We start from the raw sequence: 23,407 nt of genomic DNA, 5'->3' as shown, positions 1-23,407 counted from the left end.
GACAGACAGACAGGAAGAAGGAAAGACAGACAGGCAGAGAAAGAGACAGACAGAGACACAGAGAAAGACAGACAAGAGACAAAGAGACATAGAGAGACAGAAAGTAACAAAGAGAGATAAAGACAGACCGACCGACAGACAGAGAGAGGATGTTGATTAAAAAAATCAAATCAAAATTAAAAAAAGAAAAAGAAAAGGAGAGACAGGGAGAGAACTGAGAGAAGAGGGCAAGGTGGGTGGGGTCTAAAAAGCAAAACAGAACGCAACAGAAATAATGTCAAAACAGAAAAGTAATTAAAAAAAAAATTGTTTTTAAAGTGCGAGTAAAGTTCAGTTTCAGTTTCAGTTTCAAGGAAGCGTCAAAGCATGCAGACTGATCCATACACACAACATCACATCCACTGTATAAAAAAAAAATAAATAAATAAAATAGAAAATCAAAAATAAAATCAAAAATTTTTTTTAAATACAGCAGACGTCTGTTTTTCACATAAACCCAACACGGATCAGGCCTTGAGAGCCTACCGTACACTTGTGATAAAATCATTTTAAAAAAATTAAAAAAAAAAAAAAAAAAAAGGAAGAAGAAAAAAGACAGAAATCTGTATGAAAAAAAAAAAACCGACAACAAAGAAAAATGTGGAAGAAAAAAAAAAGGAGAGAATAAAAAAAGACAGAAATCTGTATGAATAAAAAAACAACCAAAAAACAACAAAGAAAAATATGTCAAAAAAAAAAAAAAAAAAAAAAAAAAAAAAAAAAAGGGGGAGAGAAGTGGAACGTACAGTGGAGCACAGACATAGAAGACACCAAAGAATACATCAACCAGACCAACCAACTGACCGACCAACCAAAAGGATAATAAAGCAAATGAACAAAGAAACAGCAGCAGAAGTGGTCGGCAGCAGAGGAACAAGAGGAAAAGACTCAAACAAATGAAAAGAGAAAGCACAAAGAGAGAGAAGGGAAACCATCATCGACAATGACAAAAACAAACTGCGACCACCATCACAATGCAAAAATGAACGGCGAATGACCAGAAAACGAAAGTGCTAGCACCATGATTATTTTGTTTCACACGCAATTAACAAACACCACGGAAAAGCGCAGTGAACCATCGCTAAGACTATTAGTTAAGACTTAATTACCAACATCATCACGCCTCTTGATAAAAAAAAATCTTTGGCTGTCAAGCACACACGATTTACTTCATCACACGCCGCAAGAAACACGCAAATCAATAACAACTATGCAGTTAGTGTTAACTGATCCATAAATTTAAAAAAAAATCGTTAATGTTAATCAATGTAAGTAACAAAGTTAATAAGAGAAAGACACTTACAACCCAACCTGTTACACGTTAAGACAAAACAGAAATCCGATCCCATTCATTCAAAGCTCCTGTCTAAAATCAAAAAGCTGGACAACTCTCTTAATTCCCTGGGTAAGGTCTGTTGTTGTTTCTGGATATAATGAAGCTGAGCAATAAGTGATTCCACTTGCCTGCATAAGTGTGTCTGAATTACTTTCTTAAAAACAAAGTCGTGCAATCCATTGCAGAGTGGAAAGCAAGAGACTTACTTCATACTATAACTGTGTCATCTTCAGTGAAAAACACTTCCAGCTGTAACGGAGTTTCATGAAGTCAAACTAACTTCTGACTGAAAATCTAAAAAAAAGTATCATCTGCCACAAAACTTACTTCCTGTGAATGGAACTGAAAGTGACAGAATTATGAGCAACTCCATCACCCTACGTCAACAACAGCCACCAAAAACTCCTCAATGAAAAGGAAACACATGATTATATCATAGAATTTTTTTTTTAAGCCAAATATAAGCTTGTGTAAAAAGAAAATGATTAAAAGAGGGAAGTGGGGGGGGCCACACAATATTCTGACTGCATCCAAATTATCGACAAAGAAAGAAAAAAAATACACCCATGATCATGATTCCACAGCTTCTTTTGGTTTTTTTTTTGGTTTTTTTCAAAGCATAATATCACACAGAAAACTATAGAAAAGGAGGAGAGAGAAAAAAAATGCTGCCAAGTGACCGATATCACAGAGCCAGTCATTATCTTGCTCAGACTTAACAGGAAGGAACAGAGAAAAACAGAAATACTGGACTTTTCACAGAGATGAACACCACCACTCGACTATTCACAGAGATGAACAACAAAACTGGACTTTTCATAGAGATGAACAACAAAACTTGACTTTTCACAGAGATGAACAACAAAACTATGAACAACTCTCGACTTTTCACAGAGGTGAACAACAACTCTCAACTTTTAACAGAGATGAACATCAACACTCGACTATTCACAGAGGTGAACAACAACATTTTACTATTCACACACACACACACACACTCACATAGAAACTGTCAGAGCCCAAACAGAAAAACCAGGAACACTGTACATTTGTGTGTATGTGTGAAAGGGTGGGAATGTCCAATATCTCTCAACTAAACGACAAAAATAAATGTACTTCCATTTAACAGAAGATATTTCTCAACAAAGAAAACAAAAAAAAAGAAAGTCTCTTCAACAGAAAGAGCGATGAATATACTTCCTTTTACCTTAAAGACTTTTCTTAAGGACAACAATGTGTCTCCAACAAAAAAACAACAACAACGAAAAGAAATATACTTCCATTTACTAAACACTTTCCTCAACAAAAAGTATGTATCAAACACCTCTGAAAATGACCATCTATCACAATCTGCATGCAGGGCACACCTGTTCCCCTCCCCAGTTCTGGACTGGATATCAGAGAACAAAAAGTCCAGCAACATAAGTCCAATGCAAACGGAGTATGGCTACCTAAATGGAGGTGAAAAACATAAACCAACAGTCATAAATGTGCACGACTACATGTGTGTGTGTGTGTGTGTGTGTCTGTCTGTCTGGGTGTGTGTGTGAGAGAGAGAGAGTGTGTGAGAGTGTGTGTGTATGTGTGTGAGTGTGTGAGTGTGTGTGTGTGTGTGTGAGTGTGTGTGTGTGCATGCACATGACTAAAACCAGACTGAATGACAGAGGAAACAAATAATGAGCGTCAAACGGCAGTTCTCATTCGGATCTACCCAGGTAGGCAGCCTGTTGTGCAAATGACTCCAGTGTTTGTAGAGCGTTCAGAGCTTGGTCTCTGACCAGTGTAGGCGCTTTCCAGGTATCTATCTATATCATCAACTGAATGCAGGCAAGGATTTGAAAACTTGCACAACTTCCCTTCCCCATTTCCCCATGGGCGTTAGAAAAGACAGCAAATGACACTGAGAAACACATTCACACACCCCTAAATGTACTTTTCCTGGAAAAAAGAATGCACACCAGCATGCTCACAATGGACACAGGACATGCACTTAAGACTCGGTGACGTTGCACAAAGACACCACATACGACACACAAACACAGAACACACACACACACACACTGAACAATGCACCAACACAGAGAACATGCAGCACTGCATACTCACAACAATAGGTCAACAAGGACAACACAACACACACAGAACACGTTTACAGACAACAGCACACACGCATACGCACACACCGAACAATGCACCAACACACAGAACATGCAGCACTGCATACTCACAACAACAGGTCGACAAGGACAACACAACACACACAGAACACATGTACTGACAACAGCACACACACACACACACACACACACACACACACACACACACACACACCACCCAATGATAAAACAGAACGCTCAGTGAACACACAGTGTTAACACAGAACACAGACATCCGTGGAGGCGAAAGACCAAGCTGAAAGTATCACAACACACACACTAGAAAAAACAAACAACCCAAAAACAACAACAAAAAACCCCATCAGTACAAAGATTAAGGAAACACAAGTCTCAGGCTCAGCCCTAACTATCCAACAAGATCCAACACCCCTCGGGTGTCATTCAGAAGAATCGTCAACACCACTCCCCAAGCAGAGCACGGCAAAAACTTTAGTCTCTTTGTTAACATCAAACCCTCACACCTCATCAAGGTTATAAGATGATAGCAGCTTCCACTCAATTAAAAAAACGGCCCAACAGATGACAATTTCTTGCAGATCAAAACCCTCACACTGGAGAACAGCACAACAGTATCAAATCTTTTTGCCGCAAACTTCACAAAAAAAAAAGGAAAAAGGAAAAAAGAAAAAAAGACCTAACAGTCAACAGCTGCAGCGAACAACCATCAACACCATGAAGAGATACAAAGAAGGTGGAGTGATGGCCTAGAGGTAACGCGTCCGCCTTGGAAGCGAGAGGATCTGAGCGCGCTGGTTTGAATCACGGCTCAGCTGCTGATATTTTCTCCCCCTCCACTAGACCTTGAGTGGTGGTCTGGACGCTAGTCATTCGGATGAGACGATAAACCGAGGTCCCATGTGCAGCATGCACTTAGCGCACATAAAAGAACCCACGGCAACAAAAGGGTTGTTCCTGGCAAAATTTCATTGAAAAATCCACTTCGATAGGAAAAACAAAAAAAACTGCACGCAGGAAAAAATACAAAAAAATAGGTGGCGCTGTAGTGTAGCGATGCGCTCTCCCTGGGGAGAGCAGCCCGAATTTCACACAGAGAAATCTGTTGTGATAAAAAGAAATACAAATACAAAGAACATCAGCTGTTGAACAGCAGAGCGGCCACAATGAAAACAATGACACAGGCCACAGCCTTATTTTACACATCAAACCATCACCCTAACACCCTCCCCAAACACACACAAACACATCGAAAAAAGCATGCCACACACACACACATCAAGACAAAAAAAAACAAACCAAACCCCACCGCCTACTGATTCCTACAGCATTGGTTCTGGGCAGTCACCACCCTTCACCACCATGGCCACACAGCCACTATCAGAACAACACAACACTGTCGTCCTGGCCATGAATTAAAAAAAACAACAAAAAAAACTATGTTGAAAAACTGCTGTAGTTGTTTGTTTGTTTGTTTCTTTTCTACCAGACTATACAACAAGCAGCCTTAACTCTTCAGCAAAATACACCTTGCAGGGTTCATCTCCACACAAAACTTGCAGCACGACTGAGTGATCGGGTGGGGTGGGAAAGTGGAAGGTGTAGAGGGGGGTGGGGGGGGGGGGGGTATCAGTGACAAAACAGCCAGACGCCGAAACAGGCCAGAGCTTTTTTGGGGTTTTTTGGGGGGTTTTTTTAGCAGCTTGCGGCCAGTTCAGCACTGCACTCCTAACACAGACACACACACAGGACACAAAAGCGCCAGCGATGTTACTGGTTTACAGAAGATTACAGCACCATAGTACTACTATCACTACCACTTCTACTGCTGGTTTCAAGCACGGACCACACTCTGCGACAGAGACACACATAGCCTTCGTTCCCTCATCGGCAACCTTCTAGCCGCTAGAGCCTGCGTCCTCAAAAGAGAGGCATGATCTCGTCAAAGCGCCAGCTCTAGGCTACTGAACAAGACAAGGAAGCAAGGTGGAAGGAAGCGACAGTAGTCAGATCGGCAGACGGAGGGAGGGTTGGGGCGCTCCCCCCCAAAAAAAACGCTATGGCCAGGACACCAGTCAATGCGCTCCCCCCCCACAAGCGTTCTTCCAGTCATCCGCCCCCCACCCCCACCTCCACTCCCCTCCCACTCCCCCTTAACTCCCAATTTCCCCAAAACTCTTCACTCCCTCGAAACTCCTAATACCCTCATAGTTCAATTCAGTTCAGCGCTGTTCTCAAGGTGTCACAGCCTTTGGACAAATCCATATACACTACACCACATGCGCTAAGCAGATGCCTGACCTGCAGCGAAACCCAATGTGCTTATTCAGGCCTTGAGGGGAAAAGAATGAAAGAAAGAAAAAAGAAGAGGGATATATAAACAAATAAATGGGTACATCATCAAATTGATGAATAAATACCCCCATAACTAACCACTCCCTCCAGACTTCCTCCACACTCCCTCCAAACTCCCTAATTCCCCCCAAACTCCCCCCATTCCCTCCAAACTTCCTCTGAACTCTCAATTCCCCAAAACTGATCCACTCCCTCAACCCCCCCCCCTCCCCCACATCCCTCCAAACTCCAAAATCCCCCAAAACTTCCCACATACCTCCAAACTCCAAAATCCCCCAAAACTTCCCACATCTCTCCAAACTCCCAATTACCTCGAAACTCCAAAATCCCCCCAAAACTTCCCACATCCCTCCAAACTCCAAAATCCCCCAAAACTTCCCACATCTCTCCAAACTCCCAATTACCTCCAAACTCCAGAATCCCCCCAAAACTTCCCACATCCCTCCAAACTCCAGAATCCCCCCAAAACTTCCCACATCCCTCCAAACTCCAAAATCCCCCCTAAAACTTCCCACATCCCTCCAAACTCCAAAATCCCCCCAAACTTCCCACATCCCTCCAAACTCCAAAATCCCCCCAAACTTCCCACATCCCTCCAAACTCCAAAATCCCCCCAAACTTCCCACATCCCTCCAAACTCCCGATTCCCCAAAGCTCCCTTAGTCTCTCCAAACTCCACTCACACTCAGTGGTGTGAGCTGAACAACCCACTGGCTTAGGGGCCAACACCCTCAAGTTCAAGTTGCTCAGGGCGGCGGCGGTCTTGCTCCATGAAAGTCTGTGGCTGATAGTAATACTGACCTTCACCCTCCCAGCCCACAGAGCCCCCCCCCCCCCCCCCCCCCCCCCCCCCCGGACACTTTTTTCTGTACTACCTGTAAATACACCCCAATCAGAATCACAACAATCATTCTCAAGTACTTTAACAGAAAAATAAGCCCCTTCAACTGTGACCGAAGGTACACAGCAATCATTCTCGAGTACTTTTGGTACAGAAAATAGCGCCCCTTCAACAGTGCCGAAGATACAATCATTTGTCAATACCTTTAAAAAGTAAAAAGCACATTTTCATCATTTCTTATAATAACCACACCCACGATCCCACACAGGGCATACCTATCAGGGGCTGAACAAACCAAGGTAGAACCAAGAACAAAAGGGGAGAGCGCTGACAGAGAGAGAGAGAGAGAGAGCCTGAAGGAAAAACACACACATTCATCAGATCTTTACAAGCAAAAAGGTCTTGATCAATGTCCCTGACAACCGAGTCAGAACGACGACCACTACTCCGGGCCAGAGAAATATCAGGGCCGCACAAGCAAAAGGTTAAGAACCATGAAAGGGAGAGCACTGAGAAAAGGGGACTCCCTCCCCCCCAACACCCTCCCGCACTCCACCCATACCCCTCTGATACAAGCTCTGTGCCGCTGGAACAAAGACAGACGATCATTCTCCCCCTTAGCCGCCCCCCCCCCCCCACACCCTCCAACCCCCCCTCTCCAAGAAGAGCAAGAAGCCAGGGAAAAGCACCGAGAGAGAGAGAGAGAGCTTAAAGGGAAATACACATTCATCTCCCTCTAGCTGTGATGACGGCGGTGTGAGGGCTGGCTTTCCCCCAGCTCACTGCTCCGTGCAGCAGTAGCCTCCATGGTGCAGACGCTCCTCCCCCCCCTCCTCCTCCTCTTCAGTACTGACTCTTCTCGTAGGTGGTGGTGGTGACGACGGTGGTGGCGCCGCCGGCTGAGGAAGCGCCCCCTGTGGTGTGCGGGTGCTGGACACTCCTGTAGGCGCGGTACAGGAAGAAGCAGTCCACGGCATACACTGCCACCGCTGCGAAGGTGAAGAACTGCCGACAAAAAACATACTTTTGATTTAATGTCATTATGGGCAACATTTTTTATACATAGCAGTAGAATCAATCAAATAAAACCCTCGCGCTGGGACTATACGGCGTAGGGGCGCGTCCCCCAGGTGGCGGATGGGGGAGCCCTCCCTTTGGGGGTTGCACCAAATGATATGGAATAAGGTGCCGTGGAGCCACATAGTCTAGGAGAAGGACAACTCTGATTTCAAACCCGGGCAGATGGAGTCTGATAGCCTCAGCAGGCAGTCCTTCCTAGAAAAGGAAAACTCCCAAGAGAAAACCCGGCCAACTGTAAACCGTTACCAGAACAGGAGACCACCGAAGACGGCGCCACAGTGGCGTCTCTAAGGGGCGTGATCTAGTCAAAACCGGCTGTGCACGCAGTCTACAACACATGGCTACGCAGACAATCAAATAAAACCAACTCTGCAAGCATTCCTGCTTGACCTCAAGTGTAGATACAGGTCAGAAAAGCATGTACACACAATGGAAACGAATTACTGTGATTTTGTTGAAAAATGGCAACCATACTCGGTGTTGGTAATAGAACACTGAGTAAAATGAAAACTGTCATCATAATACAATATATCCATGATGCATGTTTGATAGAACTTATAACAATATCAGAAATGAATATACTGCAAAATCTGACATGTTTGTACATCAATTTTGATTAAGAAAAAAAAAAAAGTAAGCTGCCACAGGTAACTGATAACATAATTATATTAATCCTTTAATAACACTTTACAAAAAAAACAACTCTGGTGCTCCTTGAAGCTATGTCATCATGAATACATGCCATGATGTGACATTTGGTATCACTGTCAATATTTCCTTTTTTCTTGTTCTTTATTATTTGTTATTGTTCTTCTTATTATTACTATTGGAGTGCGGGAGGGTGTTGGGGGGGAGGGAGTCCCCTTTTCTCAGTGCTCTCCCTTTCATGGTTCTTAACCTTTTGCTTGTCAGGTCATTAGATCTGCTACTGGTAACCTGTAATCCAGTACAACCTGTTCAGGGTCGGGTTGCCGACGACTAAACCGGCACTTCCACCGCTCCCTTCTGGGACTGGTGAGGCGGGTGGCTAGACACCCTTATGGAGATCCATAAAAGGGCGTCGGCTCGGGAGAGCCACCGACGGCCATCTAGCTCCACTGTGCTGTGTGCATGCCACACGCAGTTGGCCTCCGGGGTGTGTCTACCCATGTATGCGAAGTCTGGATCCGGCAGAATCTGCGGAAGAAACCTATCGGTTCAACGGAGAGGAAGGCGATTACAGCAACGCACTGTGGAGTGCAGAGAGCAAGATGAGACACCGAAAGGATATCTTGGTCATCCACTGCATCCGTGCTCATCCTCCAGTCGTCTTGACTTAGTCTTGCCACTGGAAATTGGTGGACCCGGACGAGAGAGTGAGGTTGACGTTGCGCAACTCCTCTTCACTTTAAACAAACTCATCGCGCAAGTCATCAGTCATCCAAAATGACCTTTCATCCTTCATTTCATCACCCCCAAGTCCTGTGGCGACAGGCGAGCGACGAAACGACAGGTGTGGGTACACTGGCAGTCGCAGCCGCAGACCTGCACGCAGGCGGCTCAGGCCATAGGGTCGTTCTTCGTCGACAGGAGCAGCGATGGAGCTCGGCAGCCGTCTGAGCGTCTGAGCAGCCCTCTTTAGGAATGCACTGCTCACCTCCCTGGCATGAGGAAGGGGCTAGAAAAGGTGCCCTAAAAATTGCCTGCTCCATATCACCCTGGCCAGCATACCGCGGCTGGCGGGGACCCTACATCAGCGGTCGAAACAAAGAGAAAGAAAAGAAAAAAACAAGGATCGTTCCTCTCACCATTGGTGCTTGGAACATAAGGACTCTCCTGGACAGAGATAATGCGGACAGACCCCAAAGGAGAACAGCACTAGTTGCATCCGAACTCGCCAGATACAACATCGACATCGCAGCCTTGAGTGAGACTCGGCTTGCAGGCGAAGGCGAGCTCTGTGAACGGGGATCTGGTTACACCTTCTTCTGGAGTGGACGAGGAAGCGAAGAGCGACGTGAGGCTGGCGTTGGTTTTGCAGTAAAAACAGCACTTGTCAGCAAGCTAGCTGGAATCCCAAAGGGAGTCAACGATAGGCTTATGACCATGAAACTCCCACTGGCATCTGGCCAGAAGCACCTCACCATTGTCAGTGCCTACGCCCCAACCATGACCAACCCGGATGAAGTGAAGGCGAAGTTCTACGAGGACCTTCACTCTGTCATTGCTGCCATCCCTAAAGCAGACAAGCTCATCATTCTTGGGGACTTCAATGCTAGAGTTGGCTCTGACTACATCTCCTGGGATGGAGTGATTGGAAAGCACGGTGTGGGCCACTGCAACCCAAATGGATTGCTTTTGCTTCAGACCTGTGCAGAGCACGAACTGCTGATAACCAACACAGTTTTCTGCCTCCCCACCCGTAACAGGACGTCATGGATGCACCCTCGCTCAAAGCATTGGCATCTCATCGATTATGTCATCGTCAGGAAAAGGGATAGGCAAGATGTACGTGTAACAAAGACCATGTGCGGCGCCGAGTGTTGGACAGACCATCGTCTTGTAGTCTCGAAGTTGAATATTCGAATCCAACCCAAGAGACGTCCCCAAGGCCAGAAGGCTCCAAAACGGCTCAACATCGCTAAGCTGAAAAGCATCACCATCAAACAGTCCTTTGTGGAGCTGCTGGAAGATCGTCTGGAATCCGCCTCTCTGGACAACCAGAATGTGGAGTCTGACTGGAGGACCCTGCGTGAGCTGATCTATAGTACAGCTTCAGAGACCCTGGGACCCATGACCAGAAAGCACAAAGACTGGTTTGATGAAAACTGTGATGAAATCAAGCAGCTTCTGGATGAGAAACGCCGTCTGCATCAAGCCCACCTGAGCAACCCAAAGTCCACATCAAAAAAGGATGCGTATGATGCCATCCGCAGGACTGTTCAGCAAAAGTTACGCCAGATGCAGGATAAGTGGCTGAGTGACAAAGCTGATGAGATCCAGGGATATGCTGACAGGCACGATATGAAGAGGTTCTATGATGCCTTAAAAGAAGTCTACGGCCCCACATCCTCAGGATCATCCCCCCTCCTCAGTGCAGATGGGAATACCTTGATCACCGAGAAGGAGAACATTCTCGAACGATGGGCTGAGCACTTCAACAGTGTCTTAAATCGCCCTTCCTCCATAAATGATGAAGCCATAGACCGTCTCCCACAAGTCCCCATCAACGAAGCACTGGACGATCCGCCAACACTTCTTGAGACCCAGAAAGCAATCCGTCTGTTATCCAGTGGCAAAGCACCTGGCTCAGACTCCATACCAGCAGAGGTCTACAAGGATGGAGGCACTGTGCTGACTGAGAAGCTTCATCAGCTGTACTCACTCATGTGGAAAGAAGAGACGATCCCCCAGGATTTCAAAGATGCATGTATCATTCACTTGTACAAGCGAAAGGGGAACCGGCAAGCCTGTGATAACCATCGGGGCATTTCCTTGCTCTCCATCGCAGGCAAGATACTTGCCAGGATCCTACTTAACCGCCTCACAGCACATCTTGACCAAGGTCATTTGCCTGAGAGCCAATGTGGATTCCGGAAAGAGCGCGGAACCACTGACATGGTGTTTGCTGCAAGGCAGCTGCAAGAGAAATGTCAGGAGCAAAATGCTGATCTGTTCTCCACCTATGTCGACCTCACTAAGGCCTTCGACACCGTGAGTAGAGAGGGACTGTGGAAGATCATGGCCAAGTACGGATGCCCTCGGAAATTTATTTCCTTGGTCAGCCAATTCCATGAAGGCATGCAGGCTCGAGTCCAGGACAATGGTGAAACATCTGCTCCTTTTGCTGTCACAAATGGTGTCAAGCAAGGCTGCGTCCTGGCTCCAACGCTGTTCAGCCTCATGTTCTCTGCAATGCTTACTGATGCCTTCAGAGATGGCGATGTTGGAATCGGCCTAAAGTACCGAACAGATGGCAAGCTGTTTAACCTCAGAAGGCTTCAAGCAAAAACGAAGGTCATGACAGACATCATCAGAGACTTTTTGTTTGCTGATGATTGTGCCCTCAACGCTGGATCTGAAGCTGACATGCAACTCAGCGTCGACAAGTTTGCCACTGCCAGCAGGAACTTCGGCCTTACCATCAGCACGAGGAAAACTGAAGTTCTCCATCAGCCAGCCCCAGGGAAACCCTACGTTGAGCCCAACATCACAGTCAACGGTCAGAGACTCAGTGCGGTGGAGCGGTTCACATACCTTGGCAGCACACTGTCACGAAATGCGACCATCGACGATGAAGTGAACGTCAGGATTGCAAGAGCAAGCGCAACTTTTGGTAGACTCAATGCAAATGTCTGGAACAGAAGAGGCATTAGTCTTGAGACCAAGCTAAAGGTCTACAGAGCAGTAGTTCTCCCCACACTACTGTACGCCTGCGAAACTTGGACAGTGTACCAACGACATGCCAAGAAGCTGAACCACTTCCACACAACATGCCTCAGGAAGCTACTGAACATCAAGTGGCAAGACAAGACCCCAGACACAGAGGTGCTCGCAAAAGCCACCCTTCCCAGCATCTTCACCATCCTGATGCAGTCCCAGCTTCGCTGGGCTGGACACGTGGCGCGTATGCCAGACCATCGGCTGCCCAAAAGGCTCTTCTATGGCGAGCTGCAACAAGGGAAGAGATCACACGGAGGTCAGAAGAAGCGCTTCAGAGATACTCTGAAAGTCTCTCTGAAAGCGTTTGATATCAACCCTGACTCCTGGGAGGAATCTGCAGTGGACCGTGACAAATGGCGCGCTGCTGTGCACAAAGGCGCCAGGTTGTGCGAGGCCAACAGGACTGCTGCAGCTGTTCAGAAGAGGCAGGCCAGAAAGTCACGGGCAAACAAGCTCCCTGACAATGATATGCCTGTCTTTGTCTGCCCCAACTGTCAGCGAACATTTCGTGCGCAGATTGGACTATTCAGCCATCTGCGCACTCACAGATAGATTCATGAGCATCCTTCCCCCCACCCCACCACCACCCTCCCCCCATCCCCCATCCCCCATCTGGATGACAACGATGGTCATCATCGATCTCGATGGACACACCACCACCACTATTTTAAGTATTATCATATTGAAAAATAACCCTTGTATCTCAACAATGATTTTTTTCGATGTTCATTGATGGACCAAATGTTTTGCTATGTGAATGTTGAATCACACTGATGTTGTGAAATGTCAAAATATAACCTTGTGTACAAGGGAAAAAAAAAAAAAAAAAAAAAAAGAACTCCAACAATCTAGCTCCATTCTACACTAGCAAGAGCGTTGGCCTAAGGGTAACGCGTCCACCTAAGAGCTTGTTTCAGTTTTAGGTCTCTCAAGGAGGTGTCACTGCCTTCGGACAAATCTAAATACACTACACCACACCTGCTAGGCAGATGCCTGACCAGCAGCATAACCCAACGTGCTTAATCAGGCCTTGAGCGTATGCATATATATATTTGTGTACCTACCAGAAAGGATTGACTCTCAATCTAGGAGGCAAAATTGCACTGGCTCTTAGTGCTGCAGCCTTGGGGGCTAATTGGCCTTTGGGAACCATCCCAACGCCGACTGTCCTAAAACCCTCTTGGCCGAGAGAGTGGGGATGTAACTTGGGCAAGACACTCTCCACTATAATCAAATTCTAGCCCAAATAGTCGGAACAGCAGTTGCCTCCTCTGCTGTTCTGATGGTCATGGTCGGACACGACTGACTATCATATGTATTATTATTTCTAATATCAATGATTATTCTTATTACTTAGAAATCATCATTGCTGAAAATTAATGACAGGGGAAGAATTACTCAACTGAGAAGGAGGTGGCTGAATTTGGGAAGGGGGGGACTGAGGAAGGAAAAGAGAGAGAGAGGCAGAGACAGACACAGAGACAGAGAGAGGGGGGGACTGAGGAAGGAAAAGAGAGAGAGAGGCAGAGACAGACACAGAGACAGAGAGAGGGGGGGACTGAGGAAGGAAAAGAGAGAGAGAGGCAGAGACAGACACAGAGACAGAGAGAGGGGGGGGGACTGAGGAAGGAAAAGAGAGAGAGAGAGAGAGAGAGAGAGAGACGCAGACACAGAGAGAGAGACAGAGGGAGAGAGAGAGAGAGAGACACACACACACACACACAAACACAGAGAGAGAGAGAGAGAGAGACAGAAAGACAGAGAGAGAGAGATTCAAATGGTTTAATGACTTAAGCAACATGCTCATATCACCAAGTGGAAAACACACTCCCCCCTCCCCATCCCCCCTCCCCCGCTCCCTCCCTCCCTCCTACACTTTTCACATCATTTTTCTGCTCTTCATTAGGCACATAAAACAAAATCTAACGTATATATATGCACAATCTTCGTGGACTACTGATGAGGTTTAAGTAACCCGAGGCCATCGATCTGATTTTGTAGTCACAGAGAGAGAGAGAGAGAGAGAGTATTCAAATACCATTTGTCAATTTAACTATCTTCACAATCAATTAACATACATTTCCATCAACAAATCAAATAAACAGTGGCAACATAAATCAAATGGCATTTTCGCATGCTAAGAAATGGTTTTCGAGAGAGAGAGAGAGAGAGAGAACAGAATGTGGAAAAGACAGAGTACAAAATGTAAAACAGAGAGGGCGAGTGTCAGCGACTAAAGAAAGAAAAACATAATACTGGAATGGTGTGTGTGAGAGAGGAGGGGAGGAGGGGAGGGGGGGAGGAGGGAAGTGGGAACTAGGACAGAAAGGAGGAGTATGTATTATACTCCATGTCTGGTGATACATATACTGCACCATGTCAAACTGATGCAAACTAGGCCTATCGGTTTGCTCTGCTTGGCCAAATTTTGCGCGGCTGACAGTGAAAAGACGAGCCGTCTTGCCCGGTCCGCTCTTAGCCAATCAAACACCTCTAAAAGCTATAAGCGCTGAACCATTCCTTTGGCCAAGGCTCTCCACGCCATCTTGTCAGGTTTACGCTCTGTCTCGTCTTACGCTTTTTTTTTTTTTGGCTATTAAGCGTATTCATTTGGCCTTATTTTGCTGCATGCGGCTTGTCTGTATTGTATTCTTACATTCTGTGTACTCGATTCGACTCGGCCCCCTCGATTCGTTCGCTTTTCTCTATTGTATGCAATACTTCTATAGATATTATTTTTGTAAAAAAAAAAAAATTAAAAAAAAAAAAAAATGTGATGTGAGGACCTACAATAAACATACAAGACGCAACTTACGCAGGCAGCTCCGACAGACGGCCACCAGGGGGCTCTCACGGCTGCCACTATGGCAGCGATCAGGAGCAGGATCACATAAACGATGTAGTACACAAACTCCTGCAACACACACACACACACACAACTGTGTAGTAGTAGTACACAAACTCCTGCAACACACACATATATACACACCACAGTGTATAAGTGGCATACAAACTCCTGCAACACACACACATACACACACCACAGTGCAAAAGTGGTATACAAACTCTTGCAACACACACACATACACACACCAGTGCAAAAGTGGTATACAAACTCTTGCAACACACACACATACACACACCACAGTGTTTAAGTGGTATACAAACTCCTGCAACACACACACATACACACACCACAGTGTATAAGTGATATACAAACTATTCCAAAACACATACATACACACACCACAGTGTATAAGTGGTATACAAACTCCTGCAACACACACACATACACACACCACAGTGTATAAGTGGTATACAAACTCCTGCAACACACACACATACACACACCACAGTGTATAAGTGGTATACAAACTCCTGCAACACACACACACATACACACACCACAGTGTATATGTGGTGTACAAACACCTGCAGCACACACAAACACACATTTCTCTATTCCACTCATTCACATGCACACACTCTCTTGAAGACATTCTTTCTATCTACCCCTTTGTCCTGGCCTCTATCCACATGTTTCTCTACGTCTCTGCGCTACTCTCAATGAGGACCACTGTGGGAAGTGTGGCTAAGCACTTTACTGACTGACTGTATGCACCCCTTCTTAGAATTTACGCGTTTATGAATAAACCATCCCAATTCTACTGTATATCCTCCCTTCTAAGAGGTTTTGTGTTTATGAATAAACCACCCCAATTCTACTGTATATCCTCCCTTCTAAGAGGTTTTGTGTTTATGAATAAACCACCCCAATTCTACTGTATATTCTCCCTTCTAAGAGGTTTTGTGTTTGTGAATAAACCATCCCAATTCTACTGTATATCCTCCCTTCTAAGAGGTTGTGTGTTTATGAATAAACCACCCCAATTCTACTGTATATTCTCCCTTCTAAGAGGTTGTGTGTTTATGAATAAACCACCCTAATTCTACTATGCATTCTCCCTTGTAAGAGGTTTTGTGCTTATGAATAAACCACCCCAATTCTACTGTATATCCTCCCTTCTAAGAGGTTTTGCGTTTATGAATAAACCACCCTAATTCTACTGTATATCCTCCCTTCTAAGAGGTTTTGTGTTTATGAATAAACCACCCCAATTCTACTATACATTCTCCCTTGTAAGAGGTTTTGTGTTTATGAATAAACCACCCCAATTCAACACAAACCAACCAACCAACAAACACACAAAACATCACATGCACACACAAAAAACGCCTCACAAAACAGAACAGTCTCTCATACTAAGGTGAGCATGACCTGCTCATAAGCAGCATCGAAGACAGTGGGGGTGGGAACGCAGAACAAACAAACAAACAAAACATCACATGCACACGCAAAAAACACCTCACAGAATGGAACAGTCTCTAATACTGGGCGAGCGTGAGCTGCTCACAAACAGTAGTGAGCGACTCACGATGAAAACAGTGGGGGCGGGAACGCAGAACAAACAAACAAGCAAACAAACAAAACATCAAACGCACACACAAAAAACGCCTCGCAGAACGGAACAGTCTGTAATACTGGGCAAGCATGAGCTGCTCACAAACAGTAGTGAGCGACTCACGATGAAGACAGTGGGGGTGGGAATGCAGAACAAACAAACAAGCAAACAAACAAAACATCAAACGCACACACAAAAAACGCCTCGCAGAATGGAACAGTCTCTCATACTGAGGTGAGCATAAGCTGCTCACAAGCAGCAGCAAGCGACTCACGATGAAGACAGTGGGGGCGGGAACGCAGAACAAACAAACAAACAAAACATCACATGCACACACAAAAATAGCCTCACAGAACAGAACAGTCTCTAAGGTGAGCATGAGCTGCTCACAAGCAGCAGCGAGCGACTCACGATGAAGACAGTGGGTGCAGGAACGCGGAACAAACAAACAAACAAAACATCACATGCACACACAGAAAACGCCTCACAGAACAGAACAGTCTCTAATACTAAGGTGAGCATGAGCTGCTCACAAGCAGCATCGAGCGACTCACGATGAAGACGGTGGGTGCAGGAACGCGGAACAAACCAACAAACACACAAAACATCACATGCACACACAAAAAACGCCTCACAGAACAGAACAGTCTCTAATAGTAATACTAAGGTGAGCATGAGCTGCTCACAAGCAGCAGCAAGCGACTCACGATGAAGACGGTGGGTGCAGGGATGCGGGACATGATGTGGAAGAAGTGGAGGAAGAAGAGGATGGCCGTGGTGACCATGGCCGATGCGGCCACAAACTGCACCCAGCCCCCGCCGACCGAGTACCAGTTGTCGATGGAGGCACAGATCAGGATCAGGATGTCCAGGAACTGAGACACACACACACACACACACACACACACACACACACACACACACATTACATGCACAACACAGTGCTTAGACATTAATATTCAAGTATGATTGCGCACACATGCACGCACGCACACACATCAAACACATATCACACACATATCACACACATATCACACACACACACACACACAGTGAATAGACATTAATATTTAAATATGAGCGCACACATGCACGCGCGCATGCGCACGCACACACACACACACACACACACACACACAGAATATACATCAGTACCGAAGAACAAGCACACACACACACACACACACTCACATACAGAGTGAATAAACATTAATATTCAAGTATGAGCATGCACGCACAAGCACACACACACACACACACACACAAACAGGGTGAACAGACATCAATACTGAAGTATGAGCACACACACACACACACACACAAAGTAAATAGACGTAACACACACACACATACACACACACTCACTCACACACACACACACACAAAGTGAACAGACGTAACACACACACACACACACACACACACACACACACACACACACATCTCCAAACTGTGCAGGCACCCTTATGATTCACCACTCACCGTCCTAAACCCATGTGGAAAGTCAGACCTGTCTCAGTCAGTGTAAATAGCAAATCCCACCTTGTGGAAATTCTGAGTGAGAAACTTCACTTCCTCTTTCATAACGCTCTCTTTGTTTCTGCCTTTTTTCAGCCTTCACTAGCATTGACGGGCGCAATAGCCGAGTGGTTTAGGCGTTGGACTTTCAATCTGAGGGTCCCAGGTTCGAATCACGGTGACTGCGCCTGGTGGGTAAAGGGTGGAGATTTTTCCGATCTCCCAGGTCAACATATGTGCAGACCTGCTAGTGCCTGAACCCCCTTCATGTCTATATGCACGCAGAAGATCAAATACGCACGTTAAAGATCCTGTAACCCATGTCAGTGTTCGGTGGGTTATGGAGACACGAAAATACCCAGCATGCATGAACCACGACAGAGTCATCGGCAAGTCGATGTTGGTCGTGTAACGGAAAGAAGAAGAAGAAGCAGCTTCTTCTGCCTTCCCGCTTCTTCTCCTTTATTATTTTTTTTTCCCAGCAAGCCTTGACACTTTCTCTCTCTCTCTCTCTCTCTCTTTACCACTGTACATTTTTGTCATTATTCAAGCAAAGAATGAAAGATATATTTATGCAGGAGTGGGACGAGTCAGTAATGTCTAAAGATATATATCATAACTACAGACTGTTTAAAACTGGTTTTCAGTGGTAAAATTACGGCTTGGTTTGCTCCCAATAAATGGATCATTTTTTAGAAGAACATTCAAATGTAATTCAAATTACGCATGTAAACGTTGTAATGTGATCAAAGATGAAAACCATTTCATAAACAATTGTGTCCTTTACAATAACCTGCAGCAAAAACATCTGAACTCTGAAGGTCAATCGTATGTTCACTTGATGAAGATTGGTTCTGTTTACAGTATTCGTAAACTCTGCATTTATATATTTAATGCCCTGAAGATACGACAGGAATTCTGTGACAACAATGATGAAAGTTAGAATTAATTTACTATGCACGAGAAGCACTTTTGTTCTACAGGTTAAGTTAGTACGTATTTTACATTTTGTTGTGGCTGAGTGATCACCATATTGTGTACTTTTGACCTCTTTCTTGGGGCTGGAGGCCTGGAGATTAAAGTTTTGTTCTTGTTCTTGTTTACCACTATCTATGATGTACTATCTGTGCTATTTTGCTCTGGCAATTTGCTTGTGTTGTAAACACTAGGATACCACTATCTATGATGTACTATCTGTGCTATTTTGCTCTGGCAATTTGTTTGTGTTGTAAACACTAGGATACCACTATCTATGATGTACTATCTGTGCTATTTTGCTCTGGCAATTTGCTTGTGTTGTAAACACTAGGATACCACTATCTATGATGTACTATCTGTGCTATTTTGCTCTGGCAATTTGCTTGTGTTGTAAACACTAGGATACGATGTACTATCTGTGCTATTTTGCTCTGGCAATTTGTTTGTGTTGTAAACACTAGGATACCACTATCTACGATGTACTATCTGTGCTATTTTGCTCTGGCTATTTGTTTGTGTTGTAAACACTAGGATGCCACTATCTACGATGTACTATCTGTGCTATTTTGCTCTGGCAATTTGTTTGTGTTGTAAACACTAGGATACCACTATCTACGATGTACTATCTGTGCTATTTTGCTCTGGCTATTTGTTTGTGTTGTAAACACTAGGATACCACTATCTATGATGTACTATCTGTGCTGTTGTGCTGTGGCAATTTGCTTGTGTTGTAAACACTAGGATACCATTATCTACGATGTACTATCTGTGCTATTTTGCTCTGGCAATTTGCTTGTGTTGTAAACACTAGGATACCACTATCTACGATGTACTATCTGTGCTATTTTGCTCTGGCAATTTGTTTGTGTTGTAAACACTAGGATACCACTATCTACGATGTACTATCTGTGCTATTTTGCTCTGGCAATTTGCTTGTGTTGTAAACACTAGGATACCACTATCTATGATGTACTATCTGTGCTATTTTGCTCTGGCAATTTGTTTGTGTTGTAAACACTAGGATACCACTATCTATGATGTACTATCTGTGCTATTTTGCTCTGGCAATTTGCTTGTGTTGTAAACACTAGGATACCACTATCTACGATGTACTATCTGTGCTATTTTGCTCTGGCAATTTGCTTGTGTTGTAAACACTAGGATACCACTATCTACGATGTACTATCTGTGCTATTTTGCTCTGGCAATTTGTTTGTGTTGTAAACACTAGGATACCACTATCTATGATGTACTATCTGTGCTATTTTGCTCTGGCAATTTGCTTGTGTTGTAAACACTAGGATACCACTATCTATGATGTACTATCTGTGCTATTTTGCTCTGGCAATTTGTTTGTGTTGTAAACACTAGGATACCACTATCTATGATGTACTATCTGTGCTATTTTGCTCTGGCAATTTGCTTGTGTTGTAAACACTAGGATACCACTATCTATGATGTACTATCTGTGCTATTTTGCTCTGGCAATTTGTTTGTGTTGTAAACACTAGGATACCACTATCTATGATGTACTATCTGTGCTATTTTGCTCTGGCAATTTGTTTGTGTTGTAAACACTAGGAAGCTTGTCAGCTGTCCATTCTACAGTGTTATTTACTTATGTGGCATTTTTACGTTTGTTTTTTTGTTTGTTTGGATCTTAAGTTGTTTTTTTGTGCTTGTATATATGTAAGTGGTTTTTTTTCTTCTAACCTTCCAGCACCAAGCCTATCTCATGCTCAGTGACAGTTTCAGTTTCAGTTTCAGTAGCTCAAGGAGGTGTCACTGCGTTCAGACAAATCCATATACGCTACACCACATCTGCCAAGCAGATGCCTGACCAGCAGCGTAACCCAACGTGCTTAGTCAGGCCTTGAGAAAAAAAAAAAGGTGAATAAGTAATACATAAGCTTACATACATAAATAAATAAATAAATAAATAATAATTATAATATAAAAAAAGGTAGTAGTAGTAATAATAATAATAATAAAGGTAGTAGTAATAATAATAATAAATAGTTGTCAGTGACAACTATTTGCAAAGGGATTTATGGTCATGGTGGGTGAGATTTTTTTTTTTTTTTTTTTTTATCAATCCAGCAAGAAAACGCCTGGAATAAAGTACAAATAGCCAATACTTTTCTTGAAAGAACATGAACACACTACATTACCCAGTTGTGACAATTTCATACAAATCTAATGATTCTGCAATTCAGAAAAAAAAAAAGAAAAAAAAAAAGACAAAACACAATGACGCAGACAAAGACTGCCACCATGGGGCACTGTTTAGCACACCGAAAAGGGCCCTGAAGAGGTTAATTTGAAAACTATGCATTAGAAATTTTTTTTCACTCACGCAGGACTGCCAGTTAGCTCCCCTACTTTTCCTACAGATGACCATTTGTATGGGTAAGAAATAAAATCGGCAAAAAACAAATGTCACAATCTATGAACTGAAAACTTCCAAAACTGATCAGTAACATAACAAGTTAGCTGGGGACAAAACATACAACTTCCTCCATTCTTATGCTACCATACAGTGAAAAGATAAAAGTATCCATAATTTTGGTTCAAAATTTGCACACACTGATGACTTGTAAACGAATCCAGGAGAGTACAAAGAGTTTGAAACAGATCTTCTTCTGCGTTCACTCGTATGCACACGAGTGGGCTTTTACGTGTAGGACCATTTTTACCCCGCCATGTAGGCAGCCATACTCCGTTTTCGGGGGTGTGCATGCTGGGTATGTTCTTGTTTCCATAACCCACCGAACGCTGACATGGATTACAGGATCTTTAACGTGCGTATTTGATCTTCTGCTTGCATATACACATGAAGGGGGTTCAAGCACTAGCAGGTCTGCACATATGTTGACCTGGGAGATCGTAAAAATCTCCACCCTTTACCCGTTTGAAACAGATTAAATTCAGAACATTACATAGCCATGATATGGCCCCTTCATCTAATTCTGTTGTCTGCCTTGTGAATGAGACGAAACTGAGTCAGATGCCTTTGTTTGGACACACTGTTCACGTGAACCAGTCACCACAAAAATAACTCTCCTGCTCGCGAGCACAGCAACACACACTGCATTTATTAATTGCAGTGGAGAGTGGAAAGGTCAGTTAAGATATTCTTCGCTCATAACATCATTATGGAAATTAGGTGCCACTCCAAAAATTCAAAACCATCTAAGGCCCCGATCAGTCCCCTTCGTCTGTAGCAGCTGTGTACAGTATGGGCGGGATCGGGAGCTTTTTGTCCGGAGTGAGTTAAACTACTCACAACTTCCACGATCTTGAGGATGCCAGGAACAGTACGGATGTAGCCGGTGTCAGGCCGGATCTCCTCCTGTGGGCCAGACGACACGGTGGTGGTCGTGTGCTCGTAAGTGGTCGACATGACGATGCTACGACGATGCAGGCTGGGCTTGCAAGGGCTGACTGGCGGACGACGACGATGGCTTCAGCAGTGGGAAGTGCTCTGTGTCTGTTCAAAAACACACAACAGACACTGCACATGAATATGCACATGTATACTACTCGACACTCGCTAAAGATCAGATATTGAGTACACTGTGATGAGAAAGAAAAAATACTTCATTCAAGACAAAATTGTCAAATCGTATTCCTTGTCCATAAAATCAACACACAGAAAACAAAATCTGTACTGTCAAATGGTATTCCTTGTCCATAAAATCAATACACAGAAAACAAAATCCGTGAACATTTTATGGGGTAGCAACCAACAGTTCAGCTCAGTTCAATTTCTCAAGGAGGCGTCACTGCATTCGGACAAATCCATTAATGCTACACCACATCTGCTAAGCAGATGCCTGACCAGCACCGTAACCCAACGTGCTTGAAACTAACAGTGAACAACAACTAACAATGAACACACAACAAAGGCTACCCCAAATCAAGCACAAACAAGGCACAGGAGGGAAAAGTCATCCCATTTGATTAACGCGCATCAGTGTGAAAACAACACAAAACAAGAGAGGCAATGCCTTCAAGACTCACTTGTGATAAATTATGTCCCCTAGCATTAATTACAGAGTAATTTCCCTTTTTTACTATCTGCACCAAAACGTTTGCAAAATAAAATAAAAAATTCCATGCTTAGCAAAAGAAGTTCCTGTTTGAACAAAAAATGATAATAATGACTCCTCTAGTTGTTGTGTCAGAATAAGAAGTCAAAGTGCCAAGTTTAGAGAATACAAAAAATATAAATATAACAGTA

General features: G+C 44.3%; 1 protein-coding gene across 1 annotated transcript in view; it reads right to left on the bottom strand.

Annotated features, from left to right (window-relative positions):
- Positions 1-7,393: 7,393 nt before the first annotated feature.
- LOC143286018 (uncharacterized) overlaps positions 7,394-23,407 on the bottom strand; it is a 33,591-nt gene continuing 17,577 nt past the window's right edge. The window contains exons 2-5 of the mRNA XM_076593522.1: positions 22,451-22,654; positions 17,376-17,543; positions 15,021-15,119; positions 7,394-7,708 (exon numbers count right to left, since the gene is read on the bottom strand). Of these exons, the coding sequence (XP_076449637.1) occupies positions 7,547-7,708; positions 15,021-15,119; positions 17,376-17,543; positions 22,451-22,567 (546 nt within the window). The 5' untranslated portion in view covers positions 22,568-22,654 and the 3' untranslated portion in view covers positions 7,394-7,546. The remainder of the gene's footprint in view (positions 7,709-15,020; positions 15,120-17,375; positions 17,544-22,450; positions 22,655-23,407) is intronic.

The sequence above is a fragment of the Babylonia areolata genome, chromosome 9, assembly GCF_041734735.1.
Source record: "Babylonia areolata isolate BAREFJ2019XMU chromosome 9, ASM4173473v1, whole genome shotgun sequence".
Taxonomy (NCBI): Eukaryota; Metazoa; Mollusca; class Gastropoda; order Neogastropoda; family Buccinidae; genus Babylonia; species Babylonia areolata.
Note: the sequence above shows the minus strand (reverse complement) of the source record. Positions and strands in the feature narration are given on the sequence as shown.